Source organism: Sprattus sprattus (genome assembly GCF_963457725.1).
Source record: "Sprattus sprattus genome assembly, chromosome: 2".
Lineage (NCBI taxonomy): Eukaryota > Metazoa > Chordata > Actinopteri > Clupeiformes > Clupeidae > Sprattus > Sprattus sprattus.
The window spans coordinates 41228068-41249280 of NC_137921.1; the positions used below are offsets into that span (position 1 = coordinate 41228068).

General features: G+C 45.0%; 2 protein-coding genes across 3 annotated transcripts; one reads left to right on the forward strand and one right to left on the reverse strand.

Annotated features, from left to right (window-relative positions):
* Window positions 1-87: 87 nt before the first annotated feature.
* On the reverse strand, window positions 88-8391 carry actl6a (actin-like 6A). Of its 2 annotated transcripts, none has more exons than XM_080860433.1 (14): window positions 8254-8391; window positions 7638-7714; window positions 6725-6899; window positions 4753-4853; window positions 4549-4646; window positions 4253-4347; window positions 3520-3626; window positions 2483-2572; window positions 2233-2294; window positions 1430-1544; window positions 1120-1200; window positions 891-986; window positions 680-766; window positions 88-505 (listed from the first exon to the last, which is right to left on the reverse strand). In XM_080860433.1, the coding sequence occupies exons 1-14, from the start codon at window positions 8276-8278 to the stop codon at window positions 425-427; spliced, it is 1290 nt and encodes a 429-aa protein (XP_080716559.1). In that variant the 5' UTR covers window positions 8279-8391; the 3' UTR covers window positions 88-424. The 2 variants fall into 2 exon arrangements, with proteins under 2 accessions (XP_080716559.1, XP_080716558.1); XM_080860432.1 differs by having other exon boundaries at window positions 3505-3626.
* Window positions 8392-14118: 5727 nt separating this feature from the next.
* LOC308361197 (guanine nucleotide-binding protein G(I)/G(S)/G(T) subunit beta-1-like) lies at window positions 14119-20474 on the forward strand (the record flags this gene model as incomplete). The annotated part of the gene is made up of 10 exons (XM_080833462.1): window positions 14119-14270; window positions 15370-15456; window positions 16227-16265; window positions 16577-16683; window positions 17068-17131; window positions 17568-17730; window positions 17895-17961; window positions 19509-19710; window positions 19930-20146; window positions 20368-20474. The coding sequence occupies exons 2-10, from the start codon at window positions 15400-15402 to the stop codon at window positions 20472-20474; spliced, it is 1023 nt and encodes a 340-aa protein (XP_080689588.1). The 5' UTR covers window positions 14119-14270; window positions 15370-15399.
* Window positions 20475-21213: the final 739 nt, after the last annotated feature.

Below are 21213 nucleotides of genomic sequence, written 5' to 3' on the forward strand. Positions count from 1 at the left end.
TGGATTATCTGTGTCATGTCCAAATTCAAAGGCATCACAATAAAAATGTTTATTTTTCAAAAAGACTAACAGTTAAATCAGAAGACCGTTGCAGCCGGACTGTGACCGCAGAGCTAAAGTGACCATCTACTGTAACATACGTAGCTTACACAACCTTCAGCTCTGTTCTTATGTAGGAAATAACGGCTGGTTACAGATAACTCAGTCTGGCATTCGGGACACAGCGCCTGGCTGGGGTTCCTTAAGAAAAATAGCAAATCAATAGCAAAGACTAAAGAAAATGAAGGACTGGAATATGGACTGATGTGTGTTTTTAAAAAACTATAAAACAGCACGTCATTGTGTTGTTCCTGAGTCCAGTACAAGGGGTGAACAAGCAGAGAGGTTTGTCGCGTTTTAAAGGCAGTCGTTGTCTCCATGGTGATCAGGGGCACTTCCTGTCTACACACTGCTTTCCGCCCTCCTCATACTCTTGCTTAGAGATCCACATCTGCTGGAACGTGCCCTGCAGGACAGACACACAAATATATCAGACATGCTCAAACACACATAGACCAGAGGAGACAGGCTGTGAGTATAGCTCTCAGTATAGCATCATATATATATATATATATATATATTCCTTATGTTTTAACCGAACCCCCAGACCCTAACCTAACACCACACTGAGTAGGCTTACCAGTGACGCCAAGATGGAGCCTCCGATCCAGGCGCTGAATCTACGCTCCACAGTCGTGTTGTTGGCTATCAGCTTCAGACGCATACTCTGGAGAAAGGAGAAGAGAGGTGAGCACCATCAGAACAGCAGGCACCTCTGTCAAGCTCAAAGGAGGGTGTAGCTTAGCTGGTGGGTGAGTGAGTGAGTGAGTGAGTGTGTAAGCAGTGCTGACCGGTGGGGTCTTCTGTGACAGCTCCCTGTTGAGGCGATCGGTAAAGCCCTGAACGAGTGTGTTTCCTCCAGTAACAACCACACTTCCGTATAGACCCTGAAACATCACACACACACACACACACACACACACACACACAAGAAAATGGTTAGCTTCAGCCATGGAACATAACTGCAGTCTGAGACCTGTGTCCAGTCAGTGCTGTGAGGTCAAAGTTCAGAGTACCTACCGGTCTTATGTCGATGTCACACATCCCCACACTGGTGGTCACTACGTGGCCCACTCCCAGCATGGTGTTACCAGACAGGCCCTGCAGGGAGAGCCAAAGCACAGTTATATGGGCCAGGATTTCAACACAAATAACACACAGCACAAGGCACTAGGTTTGAGAAACCCGCATTGACTCCATGCTATGTGGTAGTTACACAGGGCTTAACACGCCCCCCTTTTTTTCACCTGACGCTGTTGTTAGGGTCCCATCCCCCCACATTGGAGGAATCACTAAGACTCTCCCCCACCTGACCCTTGACCCTGCTCACCTTGGCATTGGAAGGGTCAAAGAGTCCCTCTGGGATCTTTAATCTCTCCGCTCCAAAGTCAGCGTTGTAACCGTTGGGCAGCTCATAGTGCATGGTAGGCATCTGGGCTGCCACTCTGTAGAGAGAGACACACACACACACAGCTCAGAGTATTGAAACTGGAACACTGACAGAGTGGCACACTGTTTCTCTCACACACACACACACAACCCACACACACACACACAACCCACACACACACACACACACACACACACACACACACACACACACACACACACACACACACACACACACACACACACACACACACACACACACACACACTGGGAATACTGCCTTTCTAATTGATCCACATTCAGACGAGTTAACTAGGGCAACAACGTGCGCAGCATCTCCCATCCGCCTGCTTGTCCACAGGTAAGCATGAGGAAGAGGCCATACGACCTTCAGAAACAGCTGAAGGTCAGGGGGCCAAGAACGTGACCCTGACATTACATTCAGGCCCAATAAATAGTCATTACATAGGTAATTTGGCGGGCGGGTGGAAAGCTGATGGCTTTTGTCGTCATTCTAAAAGGCCTGTTAACACACTTTCAGATACTCTCTGTGGACAGGGTCCGAAAAAGGAGGGTGCATGTATGTATGGAAGAGTTTAGTGTGTGTGTGTGTGTGTGTGTGTGTGTGTGTGTGTGTGTGTGTGTGTGTGTCTTCATGTTGATGACCCTTTCTCCGTTTTTCTGCCTCTGATAAAGTGTTTGTAAACCAGGAGGTAATAAAAGGTACCAATGGTAAGGTCTTACTGTTCATCGTAAGGGGAGTCGGACACCTGCAGAACTGAGGCCTGGAAGTCCTGAATGACACACTGACAAGAGCAGAGAGGACGCAGGATTACCAGTCAGCTCAAACAACAACAATCAAACACCAATCACATTACAATAGCTACAACCACGTCTCACAGATAACCTGTGAAATCATACAGCCATCAGCTAACCACAGACACACACGGTCACCAAGAAGCACATAATAACCACTATGATGATCAGGGCTTACGTTACACATGTAGTTGTGCCAGGAGCGCGAGACCTGAGGAAGTTTCTCCTTCTTCCTCCAGCTGGCAGGAGATCCTTCACGCACAGCGTCCTGACGAGAGGGAGACAGGTTAGAGACATATAGGGACAGAGACAGGAAAAGAGAGCAAGACACACAGACAGAGGGGGGGGGGGAGGAGACAGACAGACAGAGAGGGGGGGACAGATTAGACACAGATAAGGACAAAGACAGGGAGAGAGAGACACACACACACACACACACACACACACACACACACACACACACACAGACAGACAGAGAGAGGGAGAGATAGAGGCAGATAGACAGAAAGGTTAGAAACAGATAAGGAAAGAGCAGGGAAAGAGACACACAGACCGAGAGAGAGGCTCATACACAGACAGAGAGGGAGGGAGACAGAGAGACCGATTAGACACAGAGACGGACAGAGACAGGGAGAAAGAGAGAGAGACACACACAGACAGACAAACAGACAGAGAGAGAGAGAGAAAGAAAGAAAGAGAGACACAGAGACACAGAGAGGGAGGGAGGGAGGGAGAGAGAGAGGCAGAAAGGGGGGGGGGGATGTCTTGAGTGGCCATGTTGGAGCAGTCAGATGTGGGTACAACACTGGGAAGCTGGGGGATATGAGCAGAGGCTGAAGCACACTGCATACTGAAATGAACCATGGTGCACATCACAGATGAACATGAACACGCTTAACCCCTATAAACACACACGCCCACGTAAACACACATGTACACCCCCCCACACACACTAGGAAAAATCCAGCTTGGACCAGCAGTTACTGTTCTAGTCATGCAGATGTTGTAAACTACAAACCACCACACAACTATACACAGTTAGAGATGGCCTAAGAGTGAATAAACTCGAGACCCAAACAAAGGTGAACATGCAACAGGATGTGACATCACCTTTACCTTGGACTCCCTCCACCTCCACCTCATTGAGAGGCGCCCAACACCCAAGACGGACTGAAATGGTAATGAAAGGGCATGACTTACTTTGGCAGGTCTCACCTTTGAGGCAATCATATAGGGGGGGATGATCTCTGTACCAAGCTCCTGGAACAGCTCACGGCACTGCATGCTCATGAAGTCACCTGCCAACGGAGACTTCACGATGCCTGACACACACACACACGCACACATACCATTAGAGGCAGCCGCAGCACATCACACTCCACACACAACAGCCTCTGTGTTTTTGAGACCTTCATTAAATCAAATTAAAATGGCACACTTTATAAAAATAGCACATTCTCTAGGCGCGGGTCACACACTCTCTCTCTCTCCCTAGGCGCAAGCCACACACACTCTTTTCCTTAAGTGCGTCACTGAGCTGGATACTCGTATCAGTCACTCAGGACCAAACCGCCACAGAAGGATCAGACGTCACACACAGCAGGAGGCAGCCTGTCAGAGGACAGACTGGAGAGACAGAGACAGGAAGCACAGGTTGCTGCAGGAACAGGAGAGACAGAGACAGACAGGAAGCTCACCTTGCTGCAGCACAAAGCTGTCAGAGGCAAGAGGGAACAGGACAGAGGTGGAGAGAGAGAGACCGAGACACAGAGACAGACAGAGACAGAGGCAGAGAGAGTAAGAAAGACAGACAGAGAGAGAAAGAGGCAGAGGGAGCTAGAGAGAGAGAGAGAGAGAGAGAGAGAGAAAAAGACAGACATAGGCAGAGAGAGAGACAGGAAAGACAGATAGAGAAAGAGACAGAGGGAGAGAGAGACAGATAGCTCACCTTGCTGCAGCACGTAGCCGTCGTGTACAGGGATGGCTGTGGTGTGTGTGGCGCCGCTGTCCAACACCAGTCCCGTGGAGCGCCCGTTTGCAAACCTGACACACTCAGAGTCAAGGGAGCCAGCACACGCACTTTACTCATCACCAATAGAGGTAGTCTTACAGTTTATAACCATACGTGGACACAAAGTTAATCATCTAGTTTTCTGTACGGACTAGTTGCAGCACTGTATAAGTTATAATCATGCAATAATGTTTGTTAGTGTTAGACGCTGCCTCAGTAGGCGATAAGGATACGCAGAGAGAACTGCAGTCTTGCACAGGAAGAAGGCGGGAATGTTGTAGTGCTCAAACATCAACTCTGTCAGCTTTTCACGCTTTGCTCGGGTGTTCCACTAGACAGACCCAGACACATACACAGACACAGACAGTCAAAGTTAACAGAGAGCATCCATGAAAAAAAAAGCCACAGTTCCTCTGAGAATGCGGTGAGAAACTTACCGAGGCCTCGGACATGAGCACGGGATGCATACTGGGCTCTGACTTGAAGTGCATCTTGTAGGTGTGGTCAAGAATGGCCTGGAAACTGTCCCAGTCTTCAACTTCACATGGAAACCAAAGAGAAAGACACACACATTCAGTCAAGCTGGACAATCAGCGCACACACACAGGAAACCAAACAGACACACAGACACACACACACACTCTAAACCCAGGAATGACCTTCACGTCACATCACACACACTATAAAAGCTCCTACATTTATTCCAAAATGCACAAAGTGAGGACAAAGAGAGGGGCAGAGACCAAGAACTGGACCTCTGAGTTCCCAGACTTAGGTGGACTGAACTGACCGAGTTCCAACAGGGTGAGGTAGTTGGAGGGCACAGGGTGAGGTAGTTAAAGGGCACTGGGTGAGTGACACAGTGTATGAATGGGTGAGATGGAGTTTAGAACTCTAGGGGTAGACTGTTGAACAAACTGAGTTTTCACAGAATGAGGGACAGTGCAGAGAAAAGGCTCCGTCTTCTGACGCAATGGCACTGTAGGGTAAAGCTAAAATTGGTTTTCATCGTCTTCTCATCTACGGCAGCTTCTTTCCAGGTCAGGACTCCAAGGAAACCATCCAATAATAATCTGCTCTCTGAGGCAAAAGACTTCTAGAACAATCCTTTTCCAATCTTGCTACAATTCTACACTGAATGTAACATTGTGACCAATAAAAAGCCCTTCACTATCTGTAAACACATGGCCTTCACTATCTGTAAACGCATGGCCTTCACTATCTGTAAACACATGGCCTTCACTATCTGTAAACACATGGCCTTCACTATCTGTAAACACATGGGCTTCACTATCTGTAAACACATGGGCTTCAGTAAACGTAAACACATGGCCTTCACTATCTGTAAACACATGGCCTTCACTTTCTGTAAACACATGGCCTTCAATAGCCGTAAACACATGGCCTTCACTATCCGTTAACACACGGCCTTCACTATCAGTAAACACACGGCCTTCACTATCTGTAAACACATGGGCTTCAGTATCAGTAAACACATGGGCTTCACTATCTGTAAACACATGGGCTTCACTATCCGTAAACGCATGGGCTTCACTATCCGTAAACGCATGGGCTTCACTATCCGTAAACACATGGCCTTCACTATCCGTAAACACATGGGCTTCAGTATATGTAAACACATGGGCTTCAGTATATGTAAACACATGGGCTTCACTATCTGTAAACACATGGGCTTCAGTAAACGTAAACACATGGCCTTCACTATCTGTAAACACATGGCCTTCACTTTCTGTAAACACATGGCCTTCAATAGCCGTAAACACATGTCCTTCACTATCCGTTAACACACGGCCTTCACTATCAGTAAACACACGGCCTTCACTATCAGTAAACACACGGCCTTCACTATCTGTAAACACATGGGCTTCACTATCTGTAAACACATGGGCTTCACTATCTGTAAACACATGGGCTTCACTATCTGTAAACACATGGGCTGCACTATCCGTAAACGCATGGGCTTCACTATCTGTAAACACATGGGCTTCAGTATATGTAAACACATGGGCTTCAGTATCTGTAAACACATGGGCTTCACTATCTGTAAACACATGGGCTTCACTATCCGTAAACGCATGGGCTTCACTATCTGTAAACACATGGCCTTCACTATCCGTAAACACATGGCCTTCACTGTCTGTGAACACATGGGCTTCATGTACCATGAACAACCAGGTCACAGGTCGTCACAGGTCATCACAGAGACAGACTATGAACATTTATTCTGGAAGTAGTCTCTTCGTCACACACCAGAGGAAGTAAAAACATGTTACAGCCCAGAAACAAACACAAGCACACATACTTCACTGATCAACAATCACAACTTTACACATAGGACGGTTTAAAAACATGCTTTATGAGGGACCATGTAAATACAAGCAGACGTACTCATGCCGTTCTTGAGGGGGGACATGACCTCCATGTTTTCCCGGGGCACACGGAGCTGGTTGGTGTCGATGAAGTAGTTGGTGCCACTCTGCTTGGTCTTCTCTCCTTCCGTCTCCATGGGAACAGTGCCATCCTCCCTGTCGATCGTTACTCCAATTACCGTGGGGAAGTCAGCCTGAGGGCAGACAGGAAGTACCCAACAAATCAGCCCGCTGCATGGCACCTCCAACTCAGCTCTCCAACAAATCAGCCCGCTACACTTAAACTCAACTCCCCAACCCCACACTCAACCTAATACTCCTAACAACCTTATATCAGCACTCAAGGAGGGACGAAAAGTGATGAATTGTGATGTAAAGAGTATCTATGTATCGCAATACCATTGTCATCGTGGGCAACGTCTCATGACAGTACCATATCGCCAGTAACTGATTCCCACCCCTAAACGTCACAGGTGAACTAATCTGACTGTGGACCCTCACTTAGACAGCATTTTATGTGGTCAACCCACTGTTCTGACTCCTTCTGTAAAAGATGCAGTTAAAATGCTTTAGTTTATCAGATTTGGATAAAATATGAAAAGTGCTCTGTTTCTAAGGGGCATCTGCGGTAGAATCTGACATCTCCCTGCCCTAGAAGATCACATCCATACCCCTAACCAGGTGAGGCACTGGAAACAGTAAATGAATCCCAGAACCAACAAGGTGCAGCTATGTTATGGTCCCTCATTCACTGGTTTTAAAGAATCCCTTCTCATGACCTCACACAAAGGTCATGCCCCACATTAAAGAACCATCCCGACTGCTGTTTAACTGCCATCCAACTAGAGACATGAGAGAGGATGCAAGCTGGATGTCCATTCAAGTGAGGGGAGAATAAAGAGCGCACAGGAGAGGGGGTGTGACGCCTTTACCTTGGGACAATCCTCTCCGGCATAGCCTGCGCGCACCGTGTACGAGCCGATGTCAAACACAAGCGCTCCAACCTCATCTAGAAAAAATAAATAAATAAACGTCAGGTCACACTTAAGATCTCACAGGTGAACTCACATTCAACTCTTAGTTTAGTTCACTTTATCAGAGTAGTAGCTAACCGTCGTGTATATCGGCCAAGATGATAAATATCAGTTGGTGTTAAAATAAGCACACATGTTGAAATGTAAATCTTGGTAACAAACGGCTACCGTTACATCGTTTTTAAAACCGTTTTGTTTTCACAGAGAACATCATGAACACTAACATTAGAATGATCATTCGTGTTAGCCTACAGCAGCTAGCGATGTCTGCAAGTTTGCGGTAATCAGATTACTCCCCCTGTGCACACTTATTCAAACAAAGAATACATTTTATTTTCATCTTCACACTATAAATTACATTTAACGTGAGGCTGAATGGTCAACTTTAGCTATAACATTAATACTATTAGCTAACGTAAGCTAACTAGTTAGCTTGTGTGCTAACCATAAGACACTGGGCCACTACAACGTGGCGCACTCATTGATTTCGCTACAATTAATAAATTACACTTACCGCCTCCGTACACCCCTCCACTCATTCTCTCAGCACTGGAATGCAAACAACTATCACTAGTTTACAAACTGAAACGTCGTGAGAGATCTCAGAACCGGCTAACGTTTAATCACAACAAAGAAATGAATTAAATGTGGTCAACCTAGCCGCGCCACAGTCTTCTCCAATGGTAGCCAATGAAATAGAAGCATTTAGATAGCTCCACCTTCAATCCGGTCGTCACATACAAGTTGCGTTGAAGTATCAAAGGCAGACTTTGGGAGCTACTATGAGAAAAAAAAAAACACATCAACACATTTAAAGTACAACTGATTGTATGAGTTCATGATTGATACCCTTCACTATTATACGACTGCAAATGAATGAAAACTAGGCTACAAAACTATAAATGTAGGCTATAGGATGACATTTGATATGGGCTGCCTTCCGTTTCTGTCATTTTTATATCAATAGGCTAGAGCAGGTGATTTTGAATTGTCTAGGCAAGGTAGGACAAGTTTATTTACATAGCACAATTCATACACATTGGTAATTCAAGGTGCTAACAAATAAGCAGATAAAGAAACACAGACAAATCAGCGCTAATATAAGGTAAAGTGCATTAAAATAGTTTTAAGAACATAGCAAAATAAAAGATGAAAAAGAAGAGTATAGGCTATAGGCTACATAAGATCAGCAAAAAAAAAGAGGAAAAGTTTTAACATCGTGCCACCTTAGTCAGCACTTGACATTTAGTAGGCTTTAGTTGGGAATTGGGGATCATCAAGTTCATACGAAGCCTTCCGAAAATCTGATCTGGAGTCAGGTGTGGACCCCTAGCAGCGGCCCCTTTAAGAGGCTTCCCACCAGGCTGCTCCTCGAGTCCCTGGGCACCCCTGATGTATAAGCACCTTCCGCAAACCCCGCACTGTACCAGAGCATCAGAGCTGTCTTCTTCTGTCTTTAGATCAGCGGACACAGTGAGTTGTTTACATTAAATCTAATGTGAATGTATAGGCTATGTATGTTGTGTTTAGTGTTAAACATTTTAATTTTTTTAAGATGTGCATCTGTGCAGCTGTTGGGTCTGCTACCTGTAGCGCTTATGCGCTGGCTTGCGTCCGAAGATTGGGCAGGTTTTACGCTGTTACAGAGCAAGTTCCATACTAAATACAGGTGTATCCAACAAGTGCATGGAAACCATTAAGAAAATCATTCAGTGTACGGTGACATTGGACGGTTGCTCCTCTACGCCAGCTAGTTCTAAACTAGGCTATAGCCTAAATAAATGTTTGAAAGTAAGATAAGATAACCTTTATCACACGCAAGTCCTCCCCGTTGTTGGCCGATTGACGATCTAAGCGCAATATTAAGGCATTAAACAGGTGGCCACCCTGGGTGGGCGTGGGTGTTTTTGCCTGAAGTTACCAAGTAATCCCCCTCTTCTCTCCACGTAAATTTCCATTGCCCTCTGCCACATGCCACTGGCTGAACTGAAGTGTGATTTGTTGACGGCGCTGGTGTGTTTGAAGTTGACCTTCTGGTGTTTCTAGTCTGTTGCGTCCAGCTGTCTCTCCATCTTTTATAGATCTCAGCATCTGTTCACTTAAAGAATTGTATCACTCATGTGTGTGTGTGTGTGTGTGTGTGTGTGTGTGTGTGTGTGTTTGTGTGTGTGTGTGTGTGTGTGTGTGCGTGCGCGCGCGTGTGTGTGTGTGTGTGTGTGTGTGTGCATCTTTATCACTGTAATGATAATGGTGCTTCCATGAGGCTAATGTCAACTGCTGGGGACCAATAATAGCCCAGAGATAAGGCTGGAGACTCGCTCTGGAAAACATGGAACACCTGATCCCATCCAAACTCACTCTCGAAACCATTTTTTTTTTTTTAAACTCAACGTGTCTTATATCAACCATTTAAGGTATGGGATCACCTGTCTCAGTGTGTGTGTGGGATCGATGTGTGGTGCGATCAGCGACGGATGGAGGGACAGAGGTTGCGGGGGAAATGATGATCAAGGAGACCTGCCTCACACTCCGGGTCTATTTATAGAAACGGCAGCATAGCGTTTAGAAGGCGTTCCGCTGGTGCTATTTTTAGCCCCGCTGGAAGTCTGACTCCCCTGCGCACGCCTTTCAATCACATCCAGCCCCCTGAAGAAACAGTCTGAAAATGAGATTTCGGTCCCCAGGTGCTCACAGTGCTAAAAAGAGCCGGGGCCCAGCCTAGTGGGATCAGCCCAAATTAACATGCTAATGACAAGAGAATCATCTCTTTCAGGCTGACCTACAAACAGCTCTCTGATCGATGGACCTCAGTCAATTTTGCCTCATCCTCGGCAAAAGATGGGACATAATTGGCACTACACACATCACACAAAACCCCTGGTGACAGTTTATTCACACAGTGACATTGAGATGTACGTTAAAACAAATAGTTTTACTTTTAAAATAGCCAGGATGCATTACAGGTGCCAGAGGTGTAGGCACAGGTGCCAGGAATAGGGTACAGGTGCCAGGACAACACTGCTACCTGTTGGTTTTAAGATATATGGTAGCAGTGTGTGTAGTATAGAATGTGTTTATATGGCAGTATCTAGAGTAAAATATGTTTATTTATCAGTCTTTGTATAAAATGTGATTATATGGCAGTATAAGATGTGTTTATGTAGCAGTAAATGGCAGTAGGCTATCTGTAGAATCATCACACAGGCTGCAGAGCAGGTGGCTGCCTCTTTCATCTGCCTGCTATTGATTAACCTGAGATGGGGTGCCTGCATTCCCACTGTTTGCCTTCAGCGACACACTACATTAAAAATGCATGAAAGAACGCACTTTCACAGTAACCTTCGTTTTCAGCTGCTCAGAGACCTGACAAGCCTGTTGGATGATTTGTGAGAGAATACTAGGCAGTTACATTGCTCATATTAAGGCCATAAGGAAAAGGCTAGGGGGTGCTACAGCTCCCCCTGGATTAGCCATAGCACCCCCAAAGCACCCCCAAGAAAATAATGGTTTATTTATTATTAGTATTTCATTTCATTCTGCGTTCTTTAATTTAATTTATTGTGTGATAATAATATTTCATTCACAAAAGAAAATAATAACAGATTGAAATGAACAGATATTTCACGTAGCACGACACAGCCAGGTCGCATGTGTGAACGTTGACGTTAACTGACCATAGAAGGAGATAGAGATCTAGTCCACTGTCAAAGTCAGTCAAGCGGTAGTATCAACAAATTCACAATAATGGAACGGTTTTTGATACCCAAAATTCCACGAGTAGAAGAAACATGAGACGTTGAAGAAGAAGAAGCCCGTTTCCGCCACATAAAAGAAAAAAAATGCAGGTCACAACACTTTTGAGATAGTATCTCGTTATTTTGAGATAGTATCTCGTTATTTTGACATAGTATATCATTATTTTGAGATAGTATCTCATTATTTTGAGACACTATCTCATTATAATGAGATACTATCTCATTATTTTGAGATAACTTCTCAACAGGACCAGACCAGTCATATAGCCTATTTTTCATATTCATTATTCCTATAGCTCACTCAAGTACCAACCCACGTCTTATAGCAGGGTATTTCATAGATTCAGTAATGCAGCATGGTCGCCCATTGAAAGTGAGATTAGATCAGGGGACGGAGAACACACACATTGCCGCAATGCAGTTTTCTGCATGGCAGGGAAAACGGCATTTCCACTCTAGGTCCAAGCACGGGGAACCAATGTATTGAACGCTGGTGGTGTATGTTGCGGAGTGAGGAGTAATGTAAGTCCAGAGGACTGTAATTGGCGATGGATTCAATCGGCTACTTCTCCAATGTTCGCCTTATTGTGTCTTCGCCACAGCTGATTCCTCTGAAGAGCTCTTTCTAGAGTTCTTTTACTAACATTAATGTTGTGCTCCTGAGATAATCAAGCCAAAATGTCAACATTTGCATACCTATGTCTGAAATAATCTTCAATAATCGAGTCCATCATCTCCAGCCTATCTACTGTCATAATAGGCTATATGTAGCGCCTATGGATAGGCTACAATTAGGCTACAATGAAAGGTCTGGTCCTGTTGAAAAGTTATCTCAAAATAACAAGAAACTATCTCAAAATAATGAGATAACTATGTCAAAATAACGAGATAGTATCTCAAAATAATGAGATACCATCTCAAAATAATGAGCTGTGACCTGCATTTTTTTTCTTTTACGTGGCGGAAACGGGCTTCCATAATATGGAATGCAACGGGTATCTGAATTTGAATTAGAAGAGGGACGTCGTGATTAAAGAGATGAATCCCTACACCTCTACTGAGGGTGCTAGCCATGCTACACCTGGTCTGCTGGCTTGCATGGATTTTGGTTTTGCTTATGGCTTTTCCGGCATAGTTTTGTTAGCATTTTTGCCTGTTCTTTAAGAAGTAAAGTTTTAAGTTTTATTGTACAATGATACAATGATCTAGTTCTGATCATTGTGTTTTTGAGTGGCGACTGTTTTGTTCCATTCACTTTTTAAAGGGGCCTGCATCTTTACCCCGTTTAAGATTTAAGGTAGAACGGTCTTGTTTGATATGTAACATAAATGAAGACTCTAGCCTAGGACGAGCAGTCTGTCTGTGCTAGCCAGGTATACATAAGCTTCTACGTTTTAATTGATTGTGACCTAAAATAATATATACTTTTTGAAAGCATTTCTGACTCTTTTAGCACTGATATGTGAATAGAAGTGTCTCACTTTGTACGGACATGTTTATAGGTCATCTAGAAATATCTATCTGCTATTCTAATTTGCCCTCTTTAGTTTAGAATGTATGAACTATTTAGGTTTAGTTTAATTTGTCAGACATGGTAGTGGTGGCTTAGTGGTCATCTGGCGCCAACTTTAACCTCAACTGAAGTAAGCGAAGTATTTGGGATTGCGGAATCTATAACATGCTGCATGCATCTTGTCAGTGACCGTTGCAGATGAACGTGGCTATGTGCGTGTCCGTTGGAAGTAGCCTAATGATAATAATAATAATACGATCGATTTGTATGGTGCTTTTCATGGACCACAAAAACGCTTCAGAAAGCAAACATGTAAACAGATGTGACGATATGGTGGGTAGGTGTTGTAGTAGAGAACCATGTGACACATATGCTAGTATCACCTTAATTGTATAGCACCCTCGGTAAAATGCCGAGCACCCCCATTGCACCTGCAGAAAAAAATCTCCGGCACCGCCATCCATTCTGGTCATCCTGCAAAGAGGCTATTGTGTTTGGGGATGCAGTTTCCCATTGTCACGTGACCAAACCAAGGTAAACTGCAAATAGGTGGTTCATTGGAGAGACCCTTTTGTAGTTTTATGACCTCTCGACCTGAGCATGATTGTTGCCAACACATAGTCCGGGAAAACCTGTGAATGCATCACTTAAACTCGCAGATAGTCGGCTATTCTATTGTGGATTTGCGACTGCTGCGCAGCTCGCCTCAGTTAAAATTGTATGGTAACTTGGATCCAAGGAACGTCATTATTCTTGATCGTCTGATAAGAAATCAACACGTTTCCTGTTTCTCATCCTCCAGTATTGAATCAGCTCCCAGGCAGTACCATCTCACAGACAACTCTGGATAGAGTATCGCCGAGTGTATTAATGCGCAGATGAAACACTAAGCATTGGCGCCGAGTTTGACATATCCCATATAGCTTTATTATGACACTCAGGCAAGCGCTGTGGAGCTTGAAGTAGGCTACAGTAGCTGGTGTGCCAGCGGATCCCAATTCCTGCGTCCCCCTGTCCGCTGTTGCCATGTTCTCGTTTCTGAAGGGTGTGGTGTGAGCGACCAAGACGCGAACGAGTGGAAATTGAGTCAAATCCTGTGCGAGTGTAGGGTGTCTGTCCCTTTAAATTTCTGCAAAATACTTTATATTACTCGAGCTTAACTTGAGTTTATTAACCGAGATGATCACGACTGGACTCTGAAAAGTGATTTTTGCGGTGGGCGAGAGATTGGAGAGGCGCAGCGTCTAAAGTAGCCAGTTTAAGGTAATAATGTCTCCGTGCTCCCTGCCTTTCCGTTGTTTTCTTCTCAGCTTCCTTATTTGGGGTGAAGAATGCTAAACGACAGAAGTTTGTCGACGTAACCTTTGAAGTTTAAATGTACTTGCTGCAGTCACAATGAGGCCTGACATGCATCTATGTCAAAACTATCCGTTTGACACAGTGTGCCCTCATATCAAGTTATTGTAGAAACAATCCAGATACGTTCAGAGTTCCATGAATGAAGAGATTCATTTAGTTCATATGGGTGGGGGGGCGTCTGGGAAAATACAATCATTGGTCGGAAGCACGTAGTGTTTTTTTTTTTTTAAACATTAGTTTTCCTCCGCCGAACAGCGCATGTGGTTAGACACACACACGCACTCAGAGCACATGTGATTAGATCTACAGTGGGATGTTCGGTGGACTCATCTCCATCTTTTCAACAACTGCAGCAGCAAAACACACACACACACCTACACACTCCAGCAGCAAAACATACACATACGGTGGGCTCATCTCCGTTTTTTCAACAACTGCATCAGCAAAACACACACACACACACACACACACACACACACACACACACACACCTACACACTCCAGCAGCAAAACATACACATACACACTCACACTCCAACAGCAAAACATACACACACACACTCACTCCAGCACTCTTCACAATGTACCCTGGAGCAGAGCTGTCTGTTTGGTAACATACTTCAGGTTGGTTTGTGTCCACAAACCACAAGACAGCTTGGCCTACGGCACCGACGATATAACACACTAAAGGTGTGTTGTCTTTTATCAGTCCAGCATCACTAACTTAGACAGCAGTATGGTATGGTCCTGTGTGTGCACCACTACTCTAGACCTCAGTATGGGGGTGTGTAGAGCGCTGACCTTAATCGAAAGTGTCCAAGGGTTCCATTGAAAGGCCTAGCCAAAGTTCTGCAAGTCTGTCATAGGCCTGCATCATGCACTCATGGCTCGTGTAATAGAGAGCGTCCCCTGAGCCTTGGCTTTCATGTGGAGAGCAGCGCTCAGATCTGGTGTGTGTGTGTGTGTGTGTGTGTGTGTGTGTGTGTGTGTGTGTGTGTTGCAGGTGGAGGCCTGAACTTAAGTGTTTGGCGCCATGAGTGAATTGGAACAGCTTCGGGAAGAGGCAGAGCAACTACGTGAACAGATCCAGGTAAACTGAGTGTGAGAGAGAGAGTGAGAGAGTGTGAGAGTGAGTGAGTGAGTGAGTGAGTGAATGAGTGAGGTGAGTGAGTGAGTGAGTGAGTGAGTGAGTGAGTGAGTGAGTGAGTGAGTGAGTGAGTGAGTGAGTGAGTGAGTGAGTGAGTGAGTGAGTGAGCGAGCGAGTGAGTGATTGACTGAGAGAGTGTGAGTGAGTGAGTAGGTGAATGTGTCTCTTAATGGCCATACTTTGGTTGTTTGATTAAGCTGTATCTTAAAGGGTTGCGGATATATCGGATCCAAAAAAAAAGTGTCAGAATCAACTTTTTCTTAGGATTTTTTAGGGTTAGGGTTAGAGTATAAGGCTAAAAACTAGGTCTCGGTACCCCTACCAATGCCTGAAAGTACGTTACACTTCCTGTATGATGTCATATGACGCGGATATTGTACTATTTTGTGATCCAAATAATACGCAACCATCTTAAAGCCTCGTTTTGTCAGTTTGACTGATGCTGCCTTACCTACAATTTCTTGCATTGATTGATGAGGCCTTCCAATCATGTTTTGATGGTTTCTTTTAGATTGTCCTCTGCTGGTTTGATTCATTTTGCCTTCCCATAATGTTTTATTTATGTTTACGTTAAGTTATATTATGTTTACGTTATGTTACGATCATACTGGTTTGATTGGTGCTGCCTTAATGACGTTTCTCTGGTTTGATTGGTGCTGCCTTAGTGATGTTTCTCTGGTTTGATTGGTGGTGTCTTTGCTTTGCTTTTGCAGGATGCCAGGAAAGCCTGCAGTGACTCTACCCTCAAGCAGGTATTAGCCAGAGGAGTATAAGCACAACACCCACCACAGCCCCCCCCCACCACACACACACACACACACACACACACTACACACCACACAACTACACTCTCACACATACACACTACACAGGCACACACACACACAACTACACAACCTTCCACACAAACTACACAACTACACGACCCCCCCCCACACATGCTGTTTTAAGACAAATAAATAGGGGTGTCCATTAAATTCTGTGTAGGAAACATACTTGCTTTATTTTCGCGCGTGTGCGTGTGCGTGCGCGTGCGCCTGTGTGTGTGTGTGTGTGTGTGTAGATTTCGGCTGGTCTTGACCCTGTTGGGAGGATACAGATGAGAACGAGAAGAACACTCAGGGGGCACTTGGCTAAAATCTACGCCATGCACTGGGGATGCGACGTCAGGTGTGTGTGTGTCTGAAGTGTGTGTGTGTCTGTGATGTGTGTGTCTGTGATGTGTGTGTGTGTGTGTCTGTGATGTGTGTGTCTGTGATGTGTGTGCGTGTGTGTGTGTGTGTGTTGACCTTTGAGTGGCCCACCAGTGCTATTTACTCCAGGAGTCACCACACCTGGCTGCCAGAACCCTTCCTGTGTAGCCATGGCAACACCAGGGGATATGGGTGGAGTGTGTGTGTGTGTGTGTGCGTGTGAATGTTTACTGCTGAGAGGCATAAGGATGTCCCTGTATGGTGCATCATTAGAACCCACTGAAGGGTCCTCAGCATGTCTAGGGTTTTCAATAAGTCTTTTTATGGTGTGTGTGTTTGTTATTCTCTTATGTACTTGCAGGTTACTTGTAAGTGCATCTCAGGATGGCAAGTTAATAATCTGGGACAGCTACACGACAAACAAGGTGACAAACTAAAGCCCACTTACATACACACACAAACACACATCTGTCTGGTTTCCTGTCTACTGAAAGCTTGTGGGAAGATCACCTACAGCTGCAGGTGTATCGACATTCTATCCTTATTGGTTGTTGGTGTCATTCTCACGCTGTGATTGGTTGGAGGTGTCATTCTCACGCTGTGATTGGTTGGAGGCGTCATACTCAAGCTGTGATTGGTTGGAGATGTCATTCTCACGCTGTGATTGGTTGGAGGTGTCATTCTCACACTGTGATTGGTTGTTGGTGTCATACTCAAGCTGTGATCGGTTGGAGATGTCATACTCACACTGTGATTGGTTGGAGATGTCATACTCACACTGTGATTGGTTGGAGATGTCATACTCACACTGTGATTGGTTTGAGGTGTCATACTCGTGCTGTGATTGGTTGTTTGTGTCAGATCCATGCCATCCCGCTGCGGTCGTCGTGGGTGATGACGTGTGCATATGCGCCCTCGGGCAGCTTTGTGGCCTGTGGGGGACTGGACAACATCTGCTCCATCTACAGCCTGAAGACACGAGAGGGCAACGTCCGAGTCACCAGAGAACTGGTTGGACACACGGGTAGGACTAAACTCACACACACACACACACACACACCCTAGAACACACAGATTCCTAAGTTAAAGCTCTATCTGTATGTTTAAGCTCTAGATGCATGTTTAAGCCCTCTGTATGTGTTAAAGCCGTACATTTGTGAGTGTTAAAGCCCTGCATGATGTTTCCAGGCTATCTATCCTGTTGCCGTTTCATTGATGACAGCCAGGTCGTGACCAGTTCAGGAGACACCTGCTGGTAAGTATACATACGTGTTCTGTGCATTAGATGCTATACATGTTCTGTGCATTAGATGCTATATATGTTCTGTGCTTTAGATGCTATACATGTTCTGTGCATTAGATGCTATATGTGTTCTGTGCATTCGATGCTATATATGTTCTGTGCTTTAGATGCTATACATGTTCTGTGCATTAGATGCTATACATGTTCTGTGCATTAGATGCTATATATGTTATGTGCTTTAGATGCTATACATGTTCTTTGCCTTAGATGCTATACATGTTCTGTGCATTAGATGCTATATATGTTCTGTGCCTTAGATGCTATACATGTTCTGTGCATTAGATGTGCCTAGAGATGAACCTGGCTGGTAGTGGCAGAGCAGTTCTGTTGTCCCCGTTATCTCCTCCATTCAAGCCTTCCTGTATGCAGAGGCCCCTCACCAGCCACAGCAAAACACAAATACACACACACACACACACACACGCACACACAACACACACACAACACACACACACACACACACACACACACACACAAACACAGGCTCTCACACTAAGTGTGTGTGTGTGTGTGTGTGTGTGTGTGTGTTAGAGGGTGGATACCCAACATGAGCCTGACCGGACAGAAATTTAAAATGTTTGGGGTCAGGTTCGGTCAAACTCAACATATAATCAATAGGCAGCGAATATTTGACTTTGAACTTAAGATATGGAGCTTCAAGTGAAAATACAGTGTTAAATAAAGTTTTAAATATAGTGTTAACTACTGTGTTAAACTAAATATCACTGATGGACCTACTGTTGGGCTGCTGTTTATTTACATAAAGGATGGAGGACACCAAACAAAATGTATGATCTGGTAATAATCTGATGTGTCTTTCGTTGTGGTTTGTGATTTGGCTAGTTTACTCTTTTGCCTATTAATGGTTAGCGATCTAGTTCACCATCGGTGCTGTAAGGGGATAGCTGCACTGTACCTGTGTGTGAAGATCTGCTGATGACATTAAAAGTTTAAGGACTTTGTTCCTTTTGTTGGTACCAAAGAGACATTGAAAATAATCGTACCGGCCAGGAACATAACATCACTAATTGCTTCAGCTGTAAATAATGACATTTTTCAGTCTGACAAATCAGGAGAAAATGTAGTTTGTTTTGAGACCTGCCTCTATCTCAGCAACACACTCTTGTGAGATACAGATACTGAGAGACATATCTCTTCTCTCTGTTGGTTAGCAAAAGAAAATATAAATGCAAATATAACTTAAATATAAATGCAAATGTGTAGCCTATATCAATCCCAACATTTACTTAAAAGGCCACTTTCCTCTATGGGTCGTGCACCGCATGATATTACCAAATCAGCTCTCATCCAATCAGAGGTAAGGCGACGCAGAACCCAATCAGCTTTTATCCAATCAGAGGAGAGACCCACTTAGGAGACCAGAAGTGTGACCATTTTATAGAGCCTCTTTGGCTGCACTTCCTGGAAATACATTAGTAAATGGTTGGACACATTGTGTTTCACACAGACGGATAATGCCCCACCCCCTCTCTGTGCAGTGCCTTGTGGGATATTGAGACGGGCCAGCAGACCATCAATTTCCCGGGTCACACGGGTGATGTCATGAGTCTGGCGCTGAGCCCGGACCGGAACACGTTTGTGTCGGGGGCTTGTGATGCCACGTCCAAGCTCTGGGACATCAGAGACGGCATGTGCCGACAGTCCTTCAGCAGCCATCAATCAGACATCAACGCAGTCTGTGTGAGTGTGTCTCTCTCTCTCACACACACACACACACACACACACAAACAGACGGCATGTGCCGACAGTCCTTCAGCAGCCATCAACGCAGTCTGTGTGAGTCTGAATGTGTGAGTGTCTCTCTCTCTCTCTCTCTCTCTCTCTCACACACACACACTCCCTCCCCCCTCTCACAGGTGTGTGTTAACACTCTGTGTTCTGCATCTTTTCTGTTCTCAGTTCTTCCCCAACGGTAACGCATTTGCCACAGGCTCGGACGACGCCACCTGCAGGCTGTTTGACTTGCGCGCGGACCAGGAGGTGAGCATCTATCTCCATGACAACATCATCTGTGGCATTACCTCCGTGTCCTTCTCCAAGAGCGGGCGCCTCCTGCTGGCCGGATACGACGACTTCAACGTCAACGTCTGGGACGTACTGAAGGGGGAGCGTTCAGGTACACATGATGCACGCACACCAGATTTACCAAAACACATGCAAACACACACACATCTCTTTAGTAATGGTTGGAAACTCCCTTACACACTGACCTCTGCTTCAACCTTGGGGAACTCACACTGTGTGTGTGTGTGTGTGTGTGTGTGTGTGTGTGTGTGTGTGTGTGTGTGTGTGTGTGTGTGTGTGTGTGTGTGTGTGTGTGTGTGTGTGTGGTGTCAGGAGTTCTTGCTGGCCATGATAACCGTGTGAGCTGTTTGGGAGTGACGCCTGACGGCATGGCAGTGGCCACAGGATCATGGGACAGCTTCCTGCGGATATGGAACTGATCAGAGTGAAGAGGACCTGAGTGAGAGCAGTCACTATGTCTACGTCTCCCCCTGCCCGTCTCAGACAGTGTGCTGTTATACTCTGACAACACATACCTTTCAGTATTTCTGTCCAATCAGATGATGAGTTGAAATGAAGGGTTATTCTGCTTCAGCTTTATAAGGATAGTGAATGTTTCCATGATTACCTACAAAAGATAGGATCTTGTGTATTATGTATATATATATATACATATATTTATACATACGGAAAATAAATACAGTATATATATATATATATATATATATATATATATATGTAGCATTATCTGTGTATGTATGTTCATATATGCACATATAATGTGTATGTATATATTTTGTAGTTTTAAAGTGAATTTTAATTGTGTAATTTGCAGACAGTGGCTGTGTGTAAAAACTACATAAGGTAGCAGCACTCCCCAGTGGCTGGGTTCTATAGTAGTATGTCTATGGTAGTATGTATGGCTATGGTAGTGCTGTATGCACTAGGCTGCTGCCTGGAACTTAATGTTTTCAGTGGAGAGATGATCCCATCTGGACCTCTTCACACACACAACAACACCGTATTATGATAAACACGCAGGCACACACACACAGTGCTGTGCAGGGTCGGGGATAGGTGGCCAGACACAGGAGGCTGGTGTCTGAAGACTACAGTCATGAGACACTACATGCTTGCCTCCCTCTTCCACGCCCACATCTGAGCCAAACTGCCTCACTG